Source organism: Enhydra lutris, unplaced genomic scaffold (genome assembly GCF_002288905.1).
Source record: "Enhydra lutris kenyoni isolate GAN:26980312 unplaced genomic scaffold, ASM228890v2 scaffoldscaffold35, whole genome shotgun sequence".
NCBI lineage: Eukaryota > Metazoa > Chordata > Mammalia > Carnivora > Mustelidae > Enhydra > Enhydra lutris.
The window spans coordinates 16,616,755-16,639,831 of NW_019154119.1; the positions used below are offsets into that span (position 1 = coordinate 16,616,755).

A 23,077-nucleotide genomic window follows, 5' to 3' on the forward strand; every position below is an offset into this window, starting at 1 on the left:
ATCTCTCCGTGTCTTCCTGAAACACCCAGCAGGGTCCCCACCATAGGAACAGTAAACCCTCCACAGATACGTATTCACTGACTGAGCTACTGCTCCAGATCACCCGAAGTTTGAGATTTTCCTACTCAAGAACAGAAAGTTGTTGAGTGCCTTTATCTTTCTTTTGCCAGAAACAAACTTAAAATAGGAACCTGAAATAAATAGCTTGGGAATAAAGTTTCTGGAAAGAGCCCAAACTGGTCTATCAGCTTTTATTTACAAAATTGTTGAAAGCTGTTTCTCTAAAAAGAGCTCACTCTCCTGCTTCCCCCATTGTTCAAATATATCTTAAACTCTGGTTCTTATTAATGATCCACATCCAAACGTCTTTGATGTGGGAGGGACTTAGGGACATGAGAATCCAAGGCCCTGAGACCACAGCAGCAGGACAAGAAAGACCCCGTTTCTTCTCCATTCTAACCCCACAGCCCTTCCATTTCCCACACCTCATAGCCCCAAAGTCCCACTTCCCACCAATCCAATCAGAGGGATGAAATGAGAGATTCACACTGAAAAATCTCTTATGAGGCCAGCAAGCACACGTCCATTTAGAAGGACTGCGTTTTATTGTGTGCTTTTTAGTTTACTTGATTCTGTTGTTTTAAAAAAAAAAAACAAACCCTCCCATCAAGGAGAAGGCCCAGTGCATATAGTTCAAAGCTGGATCCAAAAAGGACAAAAGGCAGCCCCTTTACTCCTCCTCAGCGGGCCCAGCGCAGGGAAGAAGCAAGCCCAGGGCCCCAGCACTGCCAAAGGACAGCCCAGGCCCCAGTCAATTCACCCTCCACCAACCTCCACATCCACCTCAAATATTTCACTCATCACCTCCAACCCTGCAACAGCGGTAAGGCCGTACGCTGGGGCGGGACACACACAAGAGTGAGCACCGTAGCTGGCATCAATGTCTAGGGAAAGATACATGAATCCACAGCACGATGGCTGCAACGTGGCAGGTGTGGGGATTCGGAGCCTCCGAGAAGGGGACGTCTGAACTGAGGTTCCAAAGTTAGGCAGCAATTTCCAGAGAAGGAACAGGCAGGTACTCAACCCCAGGGAGCAGCGCAGAGCCCCAGGTGTTCAGAGGCTGTGAATGCTTTTGTAGGTTTCCAGCCCCTGTATGCCCATAGCTCTCAGCTCTCCACACCATCCCACGGCAGCCCAGGCCCCAGGTGCCACCCACACCCACTGCTGGGTCTTTTCAGTTGAAATGAGACCTGGTCTGGAATCCTCCCTTTACAGACAGGGAACCAAAGCTCAGAGAAGGTGCTGACTTGCCTGCATTCACACAGCAGGTGTGCGGCAGAGCTGGAACAAGATCTCTGGTCTCCTGACGCACCATCTTCCAACGTTCCCCCATGGGTCCATCACAGCCACTACTCTCGGCTCTAGGCTAACACGAATGTGCTTCTGGCTCCCAGCCAAGCACATGCACTGGTAACCCAGACACCAAGGGCCACAACCAGAGAAACGGGGGTCGGCAGGCCACCATGACTGAGACAGTCCAAGCCCCTGCTCCCGGCCAGACCATGGGCCCCTCGGGGGTCCAGCTGACACAAACCCCTGCTGACACCCCCACATACCAACCACCCATGCAGGCCGCTCTGCCAAGGGCGCGTTTAAGAAGAGACGTATGTTCTCTACGGTAGTGGCTTTACAAAGGCACTCCTGATGGCACGCTGATTAATATTCAACCGTGTGCCTCCATTTTAATGTCAGCACAATCTGCACAAGTGCAGATTTTGCAGATTGTTCACCCGAAGAAGAACACTTCCCCTTGCGCTGGCGACCCCACACATCGCCTGGTTTTGCATCCAAGTTGGAGCGCACAGGCTCCTGGGGGAACAACTGCTTCAAGTCAAAGATAATCGTGTTTCCGACAGGATCTCTGCCCTGTGATCTTTCATCCCGTGGGAGAAAGCCATTTTTAGAGCTTTATTTCCAGAGTCAGCCCAGATGAAAACCTTTCAGTTCACCATCTGGTAATCTGTATCAAAAGTCTAAGACATTTTTGACATCCCATAATCTCACTTCTAGAAATCCATTCTAAGGAAATAATCCAGGTGATCAGAGGTGTGTGTGCAAAATAACTTGTCAAGAGTGAAAACAGAGAGTGTACAAAGCGCCAACAATGTGCAAATGAGTGAAGAGCTAGCTCTATAAAATTGAACATTCTGGAGGCTTCTGACATCATGAAGTAGGAATATGCTCAGCACAGAAAACACGTTTAAGAAAAAAAGGGGCGGCAGGATATGAAACTGTATATTTAGTCTCAACTTTATAAAGTTAAAAGTAGAGAAGAGGTTGAAAGGAAAATCCATCAAAATGCTAAGTGGTGGTGAAAACAGCAAGTGCGCCACCAGGGCAGCCGGCGTACAGGCCCGGACCCCGTTGTCTATGCAGCACCGCATCCTCCCCCAGTGGGCAGCCTTCAGCTGTGGGAGCTCCCGTGGGAGTGGGAACAGCCAGCCCGGGGGCCGCAGTCACTGTCCCACACCGCAGCCTGTCGCACACGGGGAGTGGGAATGGCCTCCGGCCATGACGCTGTGCTACTGCTCCTCTCAATCTTCTAAACTAAGCGTGTATCATCTTTATAATTAGAAAACAACATGTAGAATCAATACGATAGAACAGACTGAAGTGTCCACTGCCATGGCTAGGGCGTTCCGGCTCTCTGTGCCTGTGCCTGCTGAGGGTATCACAGCGAGAATTCTTCCCCGAAGGCTCTCCCGGACAAGCCGCCACAACAGAGGCAGTCTTTGGAACCTGAGTACCTACCTGAATGGCTCTGACAAGACACAGGGACCTACAAACCAGAAAGGGTTTGATGCGAACACCCTTCTCTTTGACAACCCCTAACTAAGCTCATGCTCAAGACAAGCAAGACAAGAGAAACGTGGTCCCTCTTTTGGAGCTTCATCACCTGCCACGTCTCCAACATTCTGTGCTCTTTTCTGTTTTCAAAGTTCATTTTCTTTAACCCTTTCCTGGGGCGTCCCCTTTGACATTATGGAAAGCACCAGTCCTTATGGAGGGGATCACAGACATATCTAGTCTGCTTACGTCCAACACAGGAAGCGAGCAATGACGTTATTAATTAAGGTCAAGGTGTGGGCTGGCTACTGAAACAAGAACACTTTCATCTGAGATCACCACGTATTCTTTGATCCTGCCCTTGATAAACGACAACATGGTGACATTGGAAGTCTGTGTGAAGGACCCCACACAGCCCTAGCTGCCTCAATATAAAACACCCACTGCTCGCGAAAGTGCATTGGGGGGAGGGGGGAACTGAGACTGATGCACTAGATGAGGTTTATTTTTTATGCTAGCTTTCTTGTCCTTTTAGATTACAGAAAACCTATCAAGGTTCATTTTTATTTACTCTTTCTGTATTTCCCGAATACCCACTCTCGGTCAAGAACATTCTTGGTACTAAAGGGTAAAAATCCAATCATGTTGAAATCCTTTCCTGCAGCAAGCACCGAAGAACACGGAGATTCCCGAAGCAGAGCCGCTCCCTCAAGAAGCAAAGCTCCGTAAGGGAGAAAGATGCACAGGCGGTCAGTTTGGTGCAGAGAGCACAGCCAGAGACAGAACGACCCTGGGGAGCTTGGGGGGGGGGCAGGTGTGGCCAGAGGACAGGGAGCAGCCGGCAGGGCCCAGATGCATCCCAGTAACGAAGGGCCCCCAAAGGCTGTAAAGTGACATGGTAAGACGTGCATCTAAGAAAGCTGGATTTGGAGGGACAAAGATGAATAAAGCTTGGTGCCTGCCAATGCACAGCTCAGCAAGACAAAGAGAAACAAGAAGTGCTCGAGAACAATCCATCACCATATATGTTACAAGAGGGAGAACTGCAGCTCGAAATGAGGAAGTGAGTACATTTTGGGGGGCTGGTGATGGAAAAGGCTTCCCAGAGGAGGTAAAGCTTATGAGTTTCGTCCTTTAGAAGCCGGTCCAGGAGATGAGAGCTGCGAGCAGCCAGCTGCTTGACTCACCCCAGAGAAGTTATCCAAAGAGCGGCTTCCCATCCTAGGGCTGCTCTGTGACCACATCAGAGAAGGAGGGAGAGGCTCTAGCTGAAGAGCTGGCACGGCTCTCCTTTAGCCTGGGATCCCCAGGTATCTGGCACAGAAAGCAGGGAGGCAGACAACATCTGCTGACCGGACTCCCGGCTACTGGAAACCTTACATCCAATTACACAGATACCCCTGTTGGCAAAGCGGCTTGACCAGCCACACTACACAGTGTGCATTTTGTCACGGCAAATTGCTTTCAGCCTTCCCCCCCTTGATTTCTGCCTCCCAATCCCTAAGGATACAATTCCCATTACTTACAGATGCTCACCAGACTCCTCCCTACCCCCCACCCCGCCCCACTTCTTTGAGAGCACTGCAGACCAGGAGAAAAGACTAAGACCTCCCAGGTCGTCACGCCCAGGAACCAGCAGCCTTGAAAAACCAAAGGTCTCCAAGCCTCAGGTAACAGCTGCTACTCATGCAGGCAAGATTTTAGATCAATAAACACATATATACATACGTACACACGCACACGACCTTTCAGCTCTGTGACTCTGGGCAAGTGGACAGGGTTCGGAGACTCCCTGAACAGGTTCAGAGACCCCCTGAATAATGCTGAAAAATGTAGTCAATGTTTTACAGTAAGTAAGGCAGACAGTCAACTCTGTGATGATATCCACATCTATAAAACATGGGGGTTTACTTAGATCACTGGTTCTTTAATCTTTTATCACAGACATCAGTAAAAATCAGAACAATGTTTCTGATTACCTCTCCAGGACAAAGCATCTTTATATAACTTCCCATACAATTTTCGGGATGTGCAGACCCTTTAAGTCTGTCCACAGACCCTACTTACCAGGTGAAAAAACCCAGCCTAAATGAGCTTAAACTCCCTACCAAATAAATATGGTGACCCTAAGTATGATTCATGTTAATTACCTGGGACTTGAAGTCACGAGTCTTAGCGTTCCTTCTGATTAGCCATCCTTCCGTGATTAATATGCTGATCACTGCTGACAGGATTCCACAAGTTACCCACCTAAATTCCAATCATTCTTCTTAACCAGCAGAAGAGAGACCATAAGCATCTCAGAGACTTGAAAGTGGAAGACATCTCAAGGTCTGAGTCCATGACCCCACCACCCCTACAACTTCCGTAGAGGAGGCACCAAGCCTTTGCTGAAATCCTTCCAATGACCAGCTCACTTCTCTCTCATATTTAAGTCAAAGCTTGCTCCCATGAAAATACCCTTTAGAAAGGAACAGATAATAAGCTTCACTTCCTGGTCCTAGAGAATGCCCTCAGATATGCCCTCTCCCTACCTCCCAAGCTAAGTACTAGGTCCTTCCAGGGTCCTCCTATGTTGAGGTTTTCAGCTCTAAGATTTTGAGGTCCCTCTTAAAATGTTGCTTTTACAACTCAATAACGGGGTAACCAACTTTTTTTTTTTTTTTTAAACATACTTCCCCCAAGGTCACCTGACTCAGCTTTGAGCTTCTCACACACTGGTTCATGCTGAGCTGTGGTCAACCAAAACCACTTGGAGTTCTTCAAAAGGCTCACCATGGCTCTGCCAGCTGATATCCAGGAGGGTCCCACAGCCTTATTGCTCACTCGTTCTCCACTGTGGACCCTCGTTCGCAGCAGGTGCACCGAGCACCGGGAAGTGGGGTTCCACAGTCAAAAGCAGAGATGGGGAAGCAGATCTGGTTCTGAATCTCAGCTTCTGTAATTGCTAGCTGAGAACCCTGGGTAGATTACTACTCTGTGCCTCATTGACCTCACCTATAAATGGAGTTGCTGATAGTACCTAACTCACAGGGCTGTTGTGCAGACTATAATCATGGAGGTAGTTGTCTAGCACAGGGCTGGCCCCACAACAAATACTTCTTGGGTGTCAGATTATTATGCCTCCACTCTCAAGTTTATGAACATCCACACAGAAACATTTTCTTTTCTTTATCATTTGTCATAATCTCCTATTCCTTTTTTTTTTTAAAGATTTTATTTATCTATCTGACAGAGAGACAGAGATCACAAGGAGGCAGAGAGGCAGGCAGAGAGAGAGAGAGGGAGAAGCAGGCTCCCCGCTGAGCAGAGAGCCCAATGTGGGGCTTGATCCCAGGACCCTGAGATCATGACCTGAGCTGAAGGCAGAGGCTTAACCCACTGAGCCACTCAGGTGCCCCTCCTATTCCTTTTGATCACAGACATGGTAACATGTATTTTGTATCCTGAGTTTTATAGTCTGAAAATGTCATAATAAGCATTTTTCTTCATGTTGCTACATAACCATAGTTCCATCAAGCAGTATATCCTAATTCAGTTATTGGAGGCTTTCAGGTTTTCTCTGAGATAACTGGGACAATACAATGAGCATCTCTGGGCATCTTCCCACATAAAAAGTTTTATTTCTCTTGAGGTGAACCACCAAACTGCTTTTAAAAAATTCCATGCCCTGGCTTTCAGTGCCAGAACAAAGTAGCAGAATACCCGTTTCATCCTACTCATGCCAATCACTGGGGATTTCTATGATTTAGTTATTTTCTCATGTAATAGTAGAAAATCATGCCAGATATAGTACCTTCTTCATGCACAATGAAACATCATTTCCTCAACTACTGCACAGGTTTCTTTCAAACTGCTCTATCCTTAAATTATATAGGTATAATAGAAAAAGTTCTCTGTATTAATTTTAAGCTCGGGATTAATTTAATAGCCATATTCTAATTAGCACTGTAAAAAAGGGAGAAATACATGCACAAAATTATTAAATTCTCATTTTCTTCTGTAAGGGGAAGATGGTAAGGGTTTACAGGAAAATCAGCATTTCTTTCTTTGTACTTCTCATTTCAAGGAAGTGACAACTACTCTAGGACATTCAGATAGAGGGTAAAGAAGATATCCCTCTCTCAGTAAGAAGATCTGCACCAAGTCTTCAAGATAGAGTAATTCTTAGAGAAGTGAAAATGAAAGTTCCCCATTGTTTCCTTCTTGATAAAGACGAATTTTCCACCCACTGATAGGTCAAACAGCTAAAAAATGTTAGCTTCAACTTCCCAGTGCAGGGGAGGGGGAGAACACCTTTGGACTGAGAGAGAGCTTGAGACATTTTAAACTAAAAAGTTTTAGAACAAATACAAACTGGATATTTTCAAGAGGTCAGAAAGCAGCTTATGATGAGTGGGAAAAATTACTGTAGAAACTGTTTCTCAACAAACCATTATAATAAAGGCTTCTGCAAACCTATACACAAGATTTCTAGAAAATGAAGATAGCTGGACTGTCATCGTTTTTGAAACATGGGAGCAAATGTAATATACTTGCTATTATGTAGGAAAACTTGCTTTTTATCTGTGGGGACACACATACTACACTTTGGCTCAGGACAAATGTTTAAAGTCACACGTGCGTGTGTGTGCGTGTGGGGGGGGGTATCCTCAAAGACCAGCAGCTCCGAGTCACCTGGGAACTCAGTCAGCAAATACTTCATCCTACAGGCTTCATCCTACAGCTACTGAACCAGAAATTCTAAAGATGGAGCCGCTCAGCACCCCGTGTTTTAATAAGACCTCCAGGGGATTCTCGGGCACTCTTAAGTTTCAGAACCACTACCCTAATGCAGAGGTTAGCAAACTTTTTTCCTAGAAAGCAAGAGAGTATATATAACAGGCTTTGTAAGCCAAGAGACAATCCTGAGGTGACTCTGTAGGTACCCGGGAAGAGGGTGAAAGCCAGCCTCGGCTCCCCGGCTGTAAAAACACATCTGGCTGCCCTACAGCATCTCGGAACCCTCTTCTGCTTCCGTCTGTACAAACCCTCACCCAGCGGAGCACAGCAGTCGGCCGCAAGTAGACTGCTCACATCTAAAATGCTAAGTTTCTCTCCTACACGAGGAGGACAGTCTCAGAACTTGCAGCAGAAATATGACAACACACAAAGGAAGGTTCGAGAAAATGGACAACGGCTCTGCCGGCCTTGGTGTCCGCCGCTGAAGGGAACACACAGCGAGCGTGTTTGCGGCCTCCGTGCTTACTGCGTGCCCTGAGCCATGCCTATCACTTCTGCCTTGTTGCTCAGTTAATCTTCACTAATATTTTCAAAATATTAATATTCCTGCCTCATGTGTGAAGAAATGGAAGCTCAAAAAGATTCAAGAATTTCCGGTGACAGGCTTTCTGAGGGGCACACGAACTTCTAATCCAGGCTTCTCGGGTTCTAACACCTACGTGCTCTTCATCCCAAACTCCACTCGCCTCCAAGAATTAGTCACTGACCTCAAGGGCTTGCCATCTAACTGAGGGGCAAAGCCCAGCAGACACAAACCTGTTCGAGAATAATAAAGAACAACACTGCAAGGGTAAACAGGGCCTGTGTATTAGGAACTCTTCCAACAGACTCAACTGCAAAACTCCGAATTTAGAGGTGAGATGCAGAAGGCAGAAGAATGCCCCCTCCCGCCCCAAAGACAAGCACGTCCCAATGCCTGGACCCCGTGAAGATGTTCTGCAACTTGACAGATGGGAACTGAGGTTGCACGTGAAATTCAAGTCATTCATCAGTGGAACCTGAGATGGGGAGGCGATCCTGGGTCACTGGGGTCAGGCCCAGGGCGCCTGCAGGATCCTGAGCTATGAACGAGTGAGGCAAGAGTCTGTGTGTGCTATGGACAAAACGGTGTCAGGGTGCCCCCGCCACTCCAGGGTGATGGTATGTGTAGTGAGGCCTCCTGGGAGATAATCAGGTCTGGTTGAGATCACGAGGGTGGGGCTCCCAGGGTGGCGTAAGTGCTCTGACAAGAAGAGATGCCCCAGAGCCTACTCACTGTCCACCCCGACAGGACTCGGCGAGAAGGCAGCCGCGTGCCGGCCAGGGAGACAGCCTGCACACAACCCAGCCATGCGGACCCCCTGGCCTCCGGCTTCCGGCCTCCAGGACTATGAGACGCAGACGTCCGCGGATGAAGCCACCCAGTCTGGGTGTTCTGTTAGGGCAGCCTGCGCAAAATAAGACAGAGTCACAGTGACGAGTGTGAGAAAGACTGCACCGGCCATGATGGGTTTCGAAGATGAAAAGCCACAGATCGAGGATGCAGAGCTGGAAAAGGCAAGGAAGCGCTCTTGCCTGGACCCCCAGGAAGGAGCAGTGCCAACGCCATCACCTTAGCCCCACAGGCCCCATCTCGGACCTGGGCTCTCCAGAGCCACGAGATAAATCTGTCCGTTTCTCATTTTCACAGTTTTTCTTGAAAGTCGTATATGAGATTACTTTATTCCTGCATCTTCTCAATTGTCTCCTTGTATCTACCCTTTTCCTTTCCTACTTGGCAAGATTCAGCTTTTCCATCCCAGGATCGTTTTGTGGTCTCTGTCAGGTTTTGGTCCAGTAATAACCACCTCGTGAGGGCGAATGCCCACACGGACAGCTGTGCCACGTGCCCTGTCCCGCTGGACGTACTCGCACAGTGTAGACGCCGTAGGTCTTCTTGTAAACCCAGACCACTCTGTCAATCTGCTGACCTTTGGAGTGAGCTGGCACAACCCGGACTCCACCACGCTTTCGGATGGGCTTGGCTCAAACACTGCACTTCTGCCTCAGCTCTTTGCAAAGGGGGAAAATGTAATCTTCCCACAAATGTGGAAGAACGCACTGAAATGCCTTTCACAGTTCTGGTTCCCGTCAGAAGTCACAAAGGGATTAAACTTCATCTTGGCCACTGTGGATTCAGTGAGGGCCACAAAAGGGAAGAAACGAAATTTGTCATTTTAAGGCACTCAGTTTACGGTAAGTTGTCCCAGCAGCCACAGAAAACTTATATACGAGAGTAAGTAAAGAAGGTTAACGTCTTCAATAGGAGCCTGGGACAGGAGGGCTTGTGTCCAGACCAGGAGTGGGGCTGGACAGCAGCCGATATACAGAGACAGAGACAGCCTGCAACAGAGAGACACTGGGGACAGGTGGGGATCAGTTAGAGGTCAGCTGGGGCCAACCCATGACAAATCAGGAAAGCAGGCAGAAAAGCCCCAGGCTCAGAGAAATTAAGGAACTCAAGGCGGGAAAGGTATGAGGAGGTGTAAGGCATGAATGGTGAATTCTTTCTGTTGTTCTTTTAATCACATGTGAAATGAGTGCTCTTCCCAGGCAAGCAGTGGCCTTAGGACATGAAGCACACTCATGATCAAACCACATGGGCCTCCTCTTGGAACTGACCGCCCTGAGAGACAGCATGCGTGGACGCTCACAGGGCCCCAGCCCGACTGCGGTCGCCCGCGGCTAATCCCTTCCTGAATATGCCCCACTGATTTCTGGTGTCTAGTTCTAAAAAAGTTTCATTTATCCTCACACTCCTCTAACCAAAAATATTCAAAGGAATATGAAACTAAAAGCAGTTCTGGAGAGTAGTTCCAAAAATGTTGTGTATGCTGTCAGCACATCGAAAGAAAAGGTATGGGTTTTCCTCCAGAAGTCACCAAAGAAGGTGAATTCTCTGAAGCAACCACAAGGCTCTGAAATAAAGCCTTTGGGATCCATACTCTGACTTTAAAATAATTCAGATTCATGGCGTCATAATAAGTCAGACTTGGCAGGATCTACCAGATGGGTAAGAGATGACAGAAATAGCAGCCCCCCCCCCCCCCACCCCGCCACCAAGGGCTTGCTAATGGTCAGCCTGCTGTGTGGCGCCTCAGGAAGGACACAGGTTGGGTGCCTGAAGTGTGAGGTTAAAATTCCAGAACAAGCTTCTCCCTTCCTCAAGTCTCCCTTTCCTCTAAGAAAGTGGCAAAACGCCCTTTCAGGCAGACAGAAGAGCAAGTGCAGAGGGAGAGGGCACAGAACGTGGCACACTGGGGAAACCGCACCTGATTTCCCAGAAGGATCCCCGGAAGGCAGCCTGGGCCCAGGAGGTGTGAGGGGCTCGGTCTGCCTCTGGCGTGCTGCTGTGTTTACTGAGCCGAGGCTTACGCTGGATCGATGAAGGGAGGCAGTGGCGATCTCATAAGCAAAAAGATCTGGAAAAGGCTAAGAGAATCCTCCTCCCACACTCCACGGGGGCAGGCTGAAGTCTCCGGCCAGTCCGGCAGGAACAGACACCTGCTTACCTGTGCTTGACCCCAATTTCCCTACTGCTACAGCCCACGCAGGCCTTCCTCCTCTCTCCCAGGCTCTGGAACTCGCCTTCATGAACGTCAAAGTGGATAATGAGAAAACGCTGCAGACTCTCAAGCAGAGAAGTAACATCACTGGACTGTATTTTAGGAAACGACTCTGGGGCAGGTAAAGGAAGGAGGTCTGTGGCACACGCTAGACAATATAGGTCACAAAGGCAGATGTGACACGAGTGTTACTAAATTCGTACAGGCTAGCTTCCTGACACTGTTTACACCTCCTCCCTCTACACTGGCTTGTGAAAGCTATGTGGCGGGGTACCGGGCAAGCCTACGGGGACACGCAGGTCCTTCTCAGGACTGGCCGTGGTCATGTGGCCAATGCCGGCACGAGAAGCACAGTCCTTCATTTTTATTTCTGATCAGAACAGTATCAGCCTTCTCGACACGGGACTTCAAAATCACTCTTGAGGGGCGCCTGGGTGGCTCAGGGGGTTAAGCCTCTGCCTTCGGCTCAGGTCATGATCTCGGGATCTGGGATCGAGCCCCGCATCAGGCTCTCTGCTCAGTGGGAAGCCTGCTTCCTCCTCTCTCTCTCTGCTTCCCTCTCTGCCTACTTGTGATCTCTGCCTGTCAGATAAGTAAACAAAATTAAAAACAAAAAAACAAACAAAAAATCACTCTTGAAACTCATCAGAATAAAAAAATTCCCTCTTTTAAACTAGCCTTAAATTATAAACTCAAAAGCCCCAGGGAACATGGTTAAAAAAACAAAAACAAAAAAAAAAAAAAACCGAAAAACCACCCCTGAGATATTTTTTGAAATCTATTGTTTGTCAAAAGAACTAAGCATCCATCTTTGAGTGATTTCTGGAAATCTTGAAGATGGTCAGTGGGCCAGACACCCCCAAAACACGGTGGCCTCAGAACGGAGCAGGCCCAGCACAAAGCCCTGGGCAAGCAGGAAGCCAAGTTCCACGGGGCGGCCCGGGAACACGTGCAGCCCTCTGATCTCAGGTGGCTCGTCTGTCAAATGAGAACAGTCAGCGGTAAAGATTAACATAATGTACGGAAAGCACAAGGTTTGTAACAAGCGTCCAAAAAACCTATAAACGATCATGATTCCTCCCTGCCCCCTCACGACTTTATCCAGGAAAAGAGCTGGAGGCAGGTGACCACCTCTTTGGAGAGTCAAACATTTGTTTCAGCAAAGCTCAGTGTTGAGTGAAGAGGTTTATACTCTTTGTTATTTCCTTTTAAATAAAAAGTACTTTCCTACATACATTTATTTCATTATGCGTTACTCAATGAAAACTAATTCTACTTCCTTCATAAAATCAGTAGTTGGCAGGTAATCAATCAATCGATGTTTATGCATTTGCAAGCTAAGCACGGTGGTGGTTTCTGGTTTTGTTTTGTTTTAAAAACTGTAGAGGACTGTGACAGCACCTGTGGCTCAATGGGGTGGGCATCCGACTCTCGGTTCCAGCTTGGGTCATCATTCCGGAGTCACGGGCTTGCTCTCTGCACTGAGCCCCATCCATGCTCAGTGACGCATCTGATGGATCTTTCCCTCCCTCTCCCACTGCCTCTCCCCCTCCGATAAATAATACAATCTTTATTTTTTTTTTAAAGATTTTATTTACTTATTTGAGACAGACAGAGAGGACACAAGCCAGGGGAAGGGGAAGGGCAAAGGGAGAGGGAGAAGCAGACTCCTAACCCGACATGGGCCTCAATCCCAGGACCTCGGGATCGTGACCTGAGCCGAAGGCAGATGCTTAACTGAGTCACCCAGGCGCCCCAATGAATACAATCTTTTAAAAAAACAAAACGAAACCGTAGAAGACTCTGAAGAACATCAAGATGAATTTTCAACCTTGGCACTACCGACATGTGGGCCCAGCTAATTCTCTGCTGGGAGCTGTCCCGTGCATCATGGGATTTTAGCAGCATTCCTGTCCCCGACCCACAAGTGCCCACAGTCTGTGCACACACCCGCACACCTCTCAGTTGTTAGTAACCAAACTGGGGGGAGCAAAATCACCCTGATCCGCATTCTAACCCAACTGAATTTTTCAGAGACAAGGAAACCAGGGCTAAAACATGCTAAGCGATTTGCTCCAGGGGACAACAGCGAGCGTCACGAGTTCCAGGTCCAAAAAGCTTTCGAACTCAGTCAGGACAAGCAAGCTTAGTCATGAACAACTTAAGTCCCTCCCACCACTTCTTTGATTTCCTGAACTTCTTTCACATTCTTTTGGAACTTAACCAGAAACAACTCAATTCCTGTCTAATCATGTAACATCAATATGTTACAATACATAAAATAATGGAAAATGAAGGGGGAAAAGTATCTATAAAGTCAAAATACCAATACAGTCATTTTTTAGCATCCTGCCCCCAAATCTTTTTTCTTATATATATGCTTTTTCCCCCTCTTGATAAATTTTTAATCTTCTCTTTATCCCTGAGGTCAAGATAGGGTATGTCCTGAGATATGTACACCATGTCCGCCCATAAACACACACACAGGCGCACTTGCACACATACTACACAGTAGGTATGCACATTTACACGTGCGTGTATAATCTGTTTTCCTCACACTTCAGTCACTCTCTCAATCTGAGATCTTATTTTATCTCTTATGGAGAGGCCGGTGGGGGGAAAAAGGGAGAGAGGGAGAATCTTAAGCAGGCTCCGCCCAGTGCGGAGCCCAACACGGGGCTCTATCTCACGACCCTGAGATCATGACCTGAGCCAAAATCAAGAGTTGGACACTCAACCAACTGAGCCACCCAGGTACCCCTCAACCTGAGATCTCAAATCTTTCTTTAGTTTTTTGAGAATTTGTCAGCTATTACTTTTTAAAAACTCTCCCCTTTTCTGCTTTTCCCCAAACGACGGGTACTATATTGGTCCGTCTCAGTCTATTTTCTGAGGCGCCTGATTTTTACTTTGCACTGTCCATTCACTCCTTTAATTCATGTCCCGGCAACACGGGGCATCACTAATCCTCTCCTCCTATGTGGGTAGCTTGCCATTTAGTAAATTTTAGTCTTTATTTCAACAATTACATATTCTTCTATTTCCATACCTTTTACTGGCTCTTTTCCGATTCCAGTAACTAAATACCTCCCTTGCCTTTTGAAGGGTGTTAATCGTAGACTCTTATTTGGAGTCCTGCCCTGATTGCCCTACTAACTTAGTTTCCTCAACTGTGAGCTCTCTACCTTCTTGCCTGGGGACCCGCCAAACGTTAGGCTATTCTTAATAGCATTTTTGAGCACTGAGAAGTGTCTCATTTTGAGGAAGTCTGATTTAACAATTTTATTTTCTTTTTACGCTATTGCCTTCTGTGTCCTTTCCAAGGAGCCTTGCCTGCCCCGTGTTGTAAAGATGTTCTCCTCTGTGTTCTTCAAGAAGCTTTACAGCTTTAGTTTTTATGTCTGAATCTATGATCCATTTCACAGCACTGCTTGCGTAGGGTGGGAGAGAGAGCTGTACTTCCTTTGTTCTGATGGAAAGATCCAGTTGTTCCAGGACCATGTGCTAGAAACACCTTCGTCTCCCATGGCTCTGCCTCGACAACTGTGCTGACAGTCAGACAACTCTCAGTGAAGGTCTATTTCTAGACTCTGTCTTTTGTTCCGCTCATCTCTTTGCCGGCCCCCTGCTGGCAACACAGTCGAGACCACCACAGTCTCACAGGACCTGAAGTCACATGGCCTAAGTTCTCCAACTTGTCTCTGTCCCAAGACTACTTGGGACAGTCCAGGTCCTGTGTGTTTCTCATAAGTTCTGGAATCGCCTTATCAAATTCTCCTGCTGGAATTTTCATTAGGACTGTGGTGCATCTTGAGATCAATTTGGGGGAGAACAGACATCGTGACTATGTCGAGTTTTCCAACCCACATACGTCATATACCTCGCATTTAGGTAATTCCTGCCAGTGGTGTTCTGTGGTTTTTAATATAGAGTTCCTGCATATCTTTTGTTAAATCTCTTCCTAAATATACTTGCCACTCTTGACTATTGTACCATCTTTGTAGCTGACATTTCCTACTGGCCTCTTGACAATCTTGGCTTGCACAGCCCTCCCTGGGGGAGGCAAATGCTGTTCCTGGAGCTGCTGCTCACAACAGCAGAACTAGGATGGGGGGTGGGCACAAGAGGTACTTCCAGACCCTTCTGTGCCCCTCCCTCCTTTTAACCACCTGTAGCATTCCCTGTCCTTCTACTCCAGTTGTTGCTGTCATCAAAGGGAACACCACGAGGGTGATCCTGTGGCCTGAGAGCATCTGTGGGCACAGATCCCAGGCCCTGTCCTCCTCCCAGCCATCAGCCACGAGCAATAGGAGTGTCTCTGCCACACTCAGCAGTGCTGTGCTCTCCCTCAAGCCAGCCTTGCTCTCTTCAGTCCGTCACCTGGTTCCACGGTCTCTGGGAGCTCTCACCACTGCTAGCCCTCCAAGGCTGCCACTGGCTTGTTTCTGAGAGAAACGACATAGTCACTTCATGATTTAAAAAAAATTACTATCACCTGTAAGGTTCTGAGCAGGGGGCAGACCCACCACATGTGTGCAGCCTGAAATCTTTAAGTCAGAAAAAAGTTTATTAGTCTAGCAGAAATTACTTCAAAAAGTTGATGGTGCTTGTATGTTAATCATCATCCCCAACAAGAAAGGCAAGCACTGGATGAGAGCAACGGAAGGGCCATTCTGACATGATTAACACACAAACCAAACAACGGAGGCAGCAATGAGGCCGGTGTCCTTGTCCACCACTTAGACAAAGCTGGTTCATGCAGGGCTGTGGTGGGAAATTCAGCCGCACTTCAGAGAACAGGAAGCAGCGCGTGGGACCGTGGGAGGGTGGGGGGCAGGGGCAGCAGACACAGCGCCATTCCAGAATTAGACAACTGACAAAACAAAACACACTTCTAAAAACGAAACATCCCAACTCAACTTTACAATTTGCATGCCTAGAAAAAAAAAGGTTTGGTTGATTATTCATTAATGGTGATCACTATTAGGGCCTCAGTCACTGCTAATGCCAGGATGTGCACAAAGAAACCCCTAGGAAAGAATGCATACTCACCCAGCCCAGAGACATTTATTGCTTTCACAGATTTCTTCATTTTGTAAAGAACCATCCGGTCCACATCCAAAGCCTAGAATATAGAGAAGTGGTATTAATTAACACGTGTTTGGGGTTAGATCACGACTATGAGGGAATGGCCTTGTGACGGCCACTCTGGAGGCCCCGGTGAGCGGCTTCTGGGGGACACATCCTCAGTGTGGTGTGCCGATGGGGTCATCCCCAAAGCCACACCCTCCCAGGTGCCTGACCCACACCAAGCACGCGAGCCACCTCTGCCCACGTTGCGCACTGGCCGCCGGCCCCCTACAGCGAGGAGTTTCACCTGGGACCGACTCTACCTCCACCCTGTCTCAGTCCTCCCTGGGACCAAGCATGGCTCTATCTGTGCCCACCTGCCAGGTGTTCTTCCCAAGAGAGGCGAAGGGCAGGGAGCAGGGGGAGGAGCAACGAGGGGGTGGTGAGGCAGATCTGCCACCAGCGTGTTCCCACCCCAGCCAGACCACCCCACCCAGAGGCAGCAGGGTCTGGGGGAAGGCAAACCCACTGGAATTTGTTTGGGTTAGAAGGCATGTTCTTAATCCTCTCCTAGCCCAGGCTTCCTTCCAGAACCAGGGCGTAACAAAACCTACTTTGCAAGGTTGAATGATTAATTGGACACACTGAAGTACTTAATATTCCTCTATTATACTCCGTTGAATATCACACTTTACGAGATCAACCCCCACACAGTAGCAGCACATGGCACCTGGAGAGCCTCGCCCACAGGAAGCGCAAGCAGTACCTGCTCGATGACCCCGCAGATCAGGAATTCTAATTACAGCTCTGCTCTCGCAAAGTCACGGGGGGTAAAATGTCCTCTAAACCCAATTAAACACTGCAGAAGAACAATGCGTCACTCTCGGTTGTGGCAGGAGGAAGGGAGCATGTGTGAACTGGGAGAGTGACAGCGATCACAGGGTCACGATAAAGAAACCAGCCCAACAGCTGCTATGTGGGGACACTCAGTAAGAACATCGTTATTACTCGCCACGGGTTTTAATCATAAAGTTTCAATCACCGTCATCAGCGGCAGAGCACACCACCTCAGCAGAGCCCCTCATGTCCAGCCTTCCTGAATTGCCTGCACATATTCATGTTTTTAAGAGCGAGCATGCAAGCCGGCGGGGGCAAAGGCGAGGGAGAGAGAAAATCCCAAGTGCGCTTCGTGCCCAGAGTGAGCTTAACTCAGGCGCCCCGGATGAATCCCTTCTTGAATCCACTTTCAATATCAGCATGCTGAGTCCCATTCTAAAGCAGCAATGACTATTTTTTAAAGATTTTTATTTATTATTTTAGAGAGCGAGTGAGAGAGAGAAAGAGAGCGAGCATGGGGAGGGCAGAGGAGAGGGAGAGACAAATCTCAAGCAGACTCCCCCAACCCTGAGCCGAAACCAAGAGTCTGCTGCTCACCCGGCCGAGGCGCCCCAGGAGAAGTTATGTTCTAAAAAGCATTACTGGGGGGGCGCCTGGGTGGCTGAGTGGGTTAAAGCCTCTGCCTTCGGCTCAGGTCATGATCCCAGGATCCTGGGATCGAGCCCCACATCGGGCTCTCTGCTCAGCGGGGAGCCTGCTTTCTCCTCTCTCTCTCTGCCTCTCTGCCTACTTGTGATCTTTGTCTGTCAAATAAATAAATAAAATCTTTAAAAATAAATAAATAAAAATTTAAAAAATAGAAAGCATTATTGGGACACCTGGCTGGCTCCGCTGTAGCGCATACAGCTCTGAATTGCAGGGTCGGGAGCTCACGCCCGATGTTGGGCACAGAGTCTACTTGAAATTAAAAAAAAAAAAAAAAAAAAAAAAAAAGAAGCATTATTTGGGGACATACTGTAGGAAGGTAGGTAAGGATTGACATAAGAAAGTCAAAATTTCTTGTAGGGAACAAGCTTTTATTTTCCTAGGTCATCTTTAGTCTGTTCTTGGCCTTCCCTTGAGATGGGAAAAGGGATCTGGAGACAGAAGAGAAGCCATGAAACTCACTGCTGAGCTCCTCCTCTGGAAGCGTCATCCACCTTCCCGCCCCAGGCCGCCGCCCAACGATCGGGACCCTGCAACGCAGTGCCCACTGGCTGGGTTCTGCCAGTGACGGCGGGAACAGGAGTTGTTCAGGGCCGCGTCAGAAACACTGGTTCCTGAAGCTCTATCCACCGTGTGTCCAAGAGCACAACCCTCACAAAGACACAAGTTCAATCACTCATCAAAGCTCTGGAAGGTCCGAATCCCCAAGTGAAGGGCCATTACTGAAAGACAGATTTGATCTAATCAACATCTACTCCCCCGCTTGCAGAGAATTTGGTCGGGAATTGCTAGAACAATCTCTGACCTGCATTCAGGTAATTACACCTGCTCCTCCTCCTAAAGCCCCCCACAGGCAGCAGCAGACACCACCACAGAACCGCAGGTCAGCCAACATTCCGACCAAGCCCTTTCTGTGGCCCAGGAGGTATGAAGGGAGAAAACGGCGCTTGCGGAGGAGAGAGACGCACCGCACAAGTTCAAGGGGCCATGCCCATCCAGGACGCTGGTGCTGTTTCTGCACATCCTCAGAACAAGGCAGTGATTCCACGGTGGCCACGGTGACCTGGCCTCACTGCTTCTCCAGCCCCATCTCCTGACCCCCTTCCTTCCCCAACTGTACCCTAAGCTTCCGTCACAATGAACTCCTGCAGCTCCCCCCAACCTTCCTCCTCTTTACTTCTGAGCACTATGCACTCTCTTCCCTCCTTAGCATACTCTCCCTGCTTCCTCTTGACCCAGCTCCAATTCTGCAATTTGATTTAGGGACACGCCCTCTTCCCCGAAAGCCTTCTCGCACAGGTTGCTCACTCACTTCTCCTGCAGCATCCTGTGCTTAACTCAGTAGTTCAGCCCATAAAATTTACTGAGCACCTACTATGTGCTAAGTACTAAGCCAGGTGTTAGAGCTACAAGGGTAAGCAAAACAGGGCAACGCCCATGCCTGCTGGAAATTCACAATCTAGCAAGATAATCCCCTAAATAAACACAAAACCAGCAGTCCTGGACTGTCTTGTACTGGCCTGCTTTTCCATTTGTCCCACTCGCCTCAAGACCTGTGCTGTCCACTGGGGTAACTACAAGGCACATGTGCCTAGTGAGCACGGACATATGGCCAGTGCCACACATTAAAATGATAATATTTTGGCCATATTAGGTTAAATGTTAATAAAATTAGCTTTTTGTGTCTTTTTACTTTTTTTCAGTGGTCTCCTATAAGGGCCGGAACTTGCTCATGGCTGTGTCCTCAGTGCCCAGCAGAAAGCTGACATACAACAGGACCAAAAAACAGCTCAGTAGTGCCCCCGAGACCAGAAAGCCAGGCAGGGACTCAAGAGGCTGACAAGGGTGTCTGGCTGATCTGGAGACAATGGGCAGCTACCGAAGGCTTCCCAGCACAGAAGGGAGAGCTGTACCTTGAAGGTCATTCAGGTCCCAGCAGGAACAATGGACCTGCACAGGCAGGAAGTGGATTCAGGGAAAGGATATCCAAGGGTGAAGGACCTGGCTGGGCCCCACGATTGAGAAGCCACATGGGATCGGTACAGGACAGCAGACACTCCAGAAAAGTTAGTGAGTAACAGGGAGACCTATTCTGCCTCCTCAACCGATTTTGCTCTCCAGCCTCTGGCACTCTGAAAGATGACAGAGTAATCTTGTGCCCACAGGGGTTTGACTCAATTGTGCTGAGAAAAAATGGGCACCAGAATCCTTGTCTACCTCGGTGTGGAAGGCCAACCACAGACGAAATACGCTTCTGAACACTGTTGAACTTGGCAAATTTCCTCCCATATTATACTGTGGGGCACACCCCTCCCTGATCTCTTCCTGCATACAAGTCTTGTAAAAATAGGCCACCATATGGAATCTTCTAGCTCTGTTATTAAAGGGGCTGTGCTGTTTCCTGAACTCAGGAAGAGTGGATAAGCGGTAACTACTGCTGCTTTTCTAGGGGTCTGTTCAGAGCCTGGAAATAAAGGTGAGGTAGGCGTAGAGGTAATTTTAAATTAAAACTGCAAGAGGGAAAGGCAATTACCTCCCCACTTGGAAACACACCCTTCATTATAGTGCATATTTACAGATAAATGAGATTAAACTTGGTCAGGAGAAGTTAGAATGATTAAGACCATAGTACCAGAAAACGTCTTCTGTCAATTACATGCAAAAACATCCCCAAAATCCTAAAACAAAAAAAACAACAAAACTTAAGAGCCTCAAGAAACCAAGGGTGTCTGTCATCAGGCTGAGATTCCTAGCAGACCGGGCACTCGCCCACCCCTCCTCTCCCCAGATCCACCCAAGCTTAAAAGGAGGAAGAAGAGCCAGAGCCCCAGCCAGAATGTGTGTGTAAAAAACATAAACAGGGGCCAAAACTGAATGGCCAACACAGACCTACGCAGGAACAGAGCAACAGTTCAAGTCCAGCCAAACCCCATTAATTCTGAGGCTCTACGCCATAGCCGACCTGCAGTTTATAAAACGAGCTTCCCAGAGTAAATTTATCACATAAACAAGACTGCAGAGATGTGTCTCAGATATTTTAGAGGAAAATAAACAACTTTTCCAACCACTCCAAAAGCATCTCTTTTGATCCCTGAGCCACTGCGCACAGGGCCCCGGGTCTGATTTATCCGGGCGAGCAGCGCCCCACGGGCCTGGGGGCTCATCCACGGACCACGGCTCCCGGGAGGGTTGCAGCTGGCAAAAGGAATGTGCCCCTGAGACTCAAGGGGCATGAGATCCCGACTCACTCCTTCCCTCCTCAGGCCTGTGCTGTCCAGTAGGGTAGCCCCTAGCCCCATAGGAACATGGAGAATAAAATTAATTAAAATGTAGTAAAATAAAAAATCTAGCTCCTCACGTCTCACCGCCTTTCTCAGGAGCTGCAGCCCCACATAACACCCTGTTTCTAAACGCGCCAGCCCCTCTATGCTTTTCCCCTGTGCCTACAGACCCGTGTGTGCCACCCTCGCAGGCGGTCCTATAAGTCACTGGTGTCATCTGGGGGGTCCTCTCCTCTCCCCTACCCTGCCCTGGACTCGGCCCAGAGGTAGCCGTGGGACACACCCATTTCCCTTGAGAGGGCTGAAGTTACTCTGTGTTCCCAGAGTCCACGGGGACGTCCATCCTGGCACGGAGGCCCCCGCCTCCTCAACCCCGCTGGACGGCAGGGGCCAGACCCACAGTGTCTAAGGAGCTGAGCCGGGAGCGGGTGGGCCCCTGTGGCGGGCTGGGTTTTGTGGGGCCGCAAGCTGAGGAACTGCACTGATGGATGTTTCCAACCGATACGACCATGAGTTGAAGGGGAGTAGTAGCTTTGAACCTCACTGCAGAAATCTTCCCAGAATGAACTCCCTGATTCTGATGAGCAGACCAGCATTACCGAAAAACTGTACTGCATCCAGTGTTATATTTTGAACTTTGTTAAAAAAAATTATGGAAATTTATTTTCTCTCTTATTAATACAAGTATCTATATAATATGTTCCATTTTGCCTCCAGGCCTGCAAAACCTAAAATACTCACTGTCGGGCCCTTTACAAAGTCTGTTGACCCTGGCCCCGAGGATTCACACAGAGGTTTCTCCAACCCTGGCAGCAGGCCCAGTGTCCTCTTGGCACAGCACCGATTTGGTCGCCAATAGTTCAAGCCAGCAAGGGTAGGGTGGGGCTGGCTTCCTCCTTGGAACCCAATGATGCTGCCTGGAGGAAAAGAAAATGGCAGACCACAGATCCCCCCCGCCCCTGTGGTGGGCCGCCTGGGAGTCCTGTTCCACTCTCCTCTCCCAGCTCCTCTCCCTCGCTCCTTTTATGAAAGGCTAACCTGAGAGGCAATGACATTTTTGAAAGACACAGACCAAATGACAAAACAAAGCAACACTCAGATCTGTTAGCTTTGCCCAAGGATGGCTTTGCCGAGGAAGAGCCAGACAAACATTTAGATGGCAGCTCTGCCTCATCGCACGTTTCGCTTCACTTTCAAAGTAACACAAAACATTAATGACAGTGTCAAACATTTCCAGAAGCCTTCTGGGATGCACAGAAATGCGCTGTGGCCTACAGGTTCAGGTTAAGGCCAGACCAATAATGGAATGACTTCCTTCTGGGAATAAAGCAGAGGCCTGGAGAACAGCAGGTGTCACAGAGAATCACGATCAAATAAATATGCAAACTAAATCAGCCATGTGAGACATGTATGCGTCAGGACACACTGGAAGGGCACACTTGGTGTTCTCCAATAAGACTGAGGGTACTCCTAGTACGTACACATCTGCACCAGAAGACAAGGGGGTTCGTGGCACTCTTGCAAACAGCTGAAAACTGGACCAACCCGAATGGACGAAATGGCATATGGACATGGACAAACGTTACCCACTCAGAACATAGAGGAATTTCACAAAAATGGTAAGCAAAAGCAGCAATTTGCAGAAGTCTACATGCAGTATACTACCACAGAAGTTTAAAGGGATAGGAAAAGCTGGATTATACGGTTTATGTTTAGGGATGAATAATGTTGCTGATAAAACTACAAACAGAAGCGAGGAGATGTCTATCACATGGCGGGGCATGGCTGGGCACGGATGGGCACGGTGGGGCGGGCAACCACCCTGAGGGTGTTGACAGGCAGGCGGGCAGGGAGTGCTCTCTGAATGCTGACCGTGACCAGGAAGGACAGGACGGCTGGAAGAGGGTCTGTTCGTAATCACTCTTTAACTGTAGTATATTTCCTTATGTGTGTGTGTGTGTGTGTGTG

General features: G+C 48.5%; 1 protein-coding gene across 2 annotated transcripts in view; it reads right to left on the reverse strand.

Moving 5' to 3' along the window:
- LOC111154085 (ArfGAP with SH3 domain, ankyrin repeat and PH domain 2) overlaps positions 1–23,077 on the reverse strand; it is a 168,465-nt gene that overhangs the window by 93,464 nt on the left and 51,924 nt on the right. For both annotated transcript variants that reach the window (XM_022513453.1, XM_022513452.1), the window contains exon 2: positions 16,269–16,341. In XM_022513453.1, the coding sequence (XP_022369161.1) occupies positions 16,269–16,341 (73 nt within the window). The remainder of the gene's footprint in view (positions 1–16,268; positions 16,342–23,077) is intronic.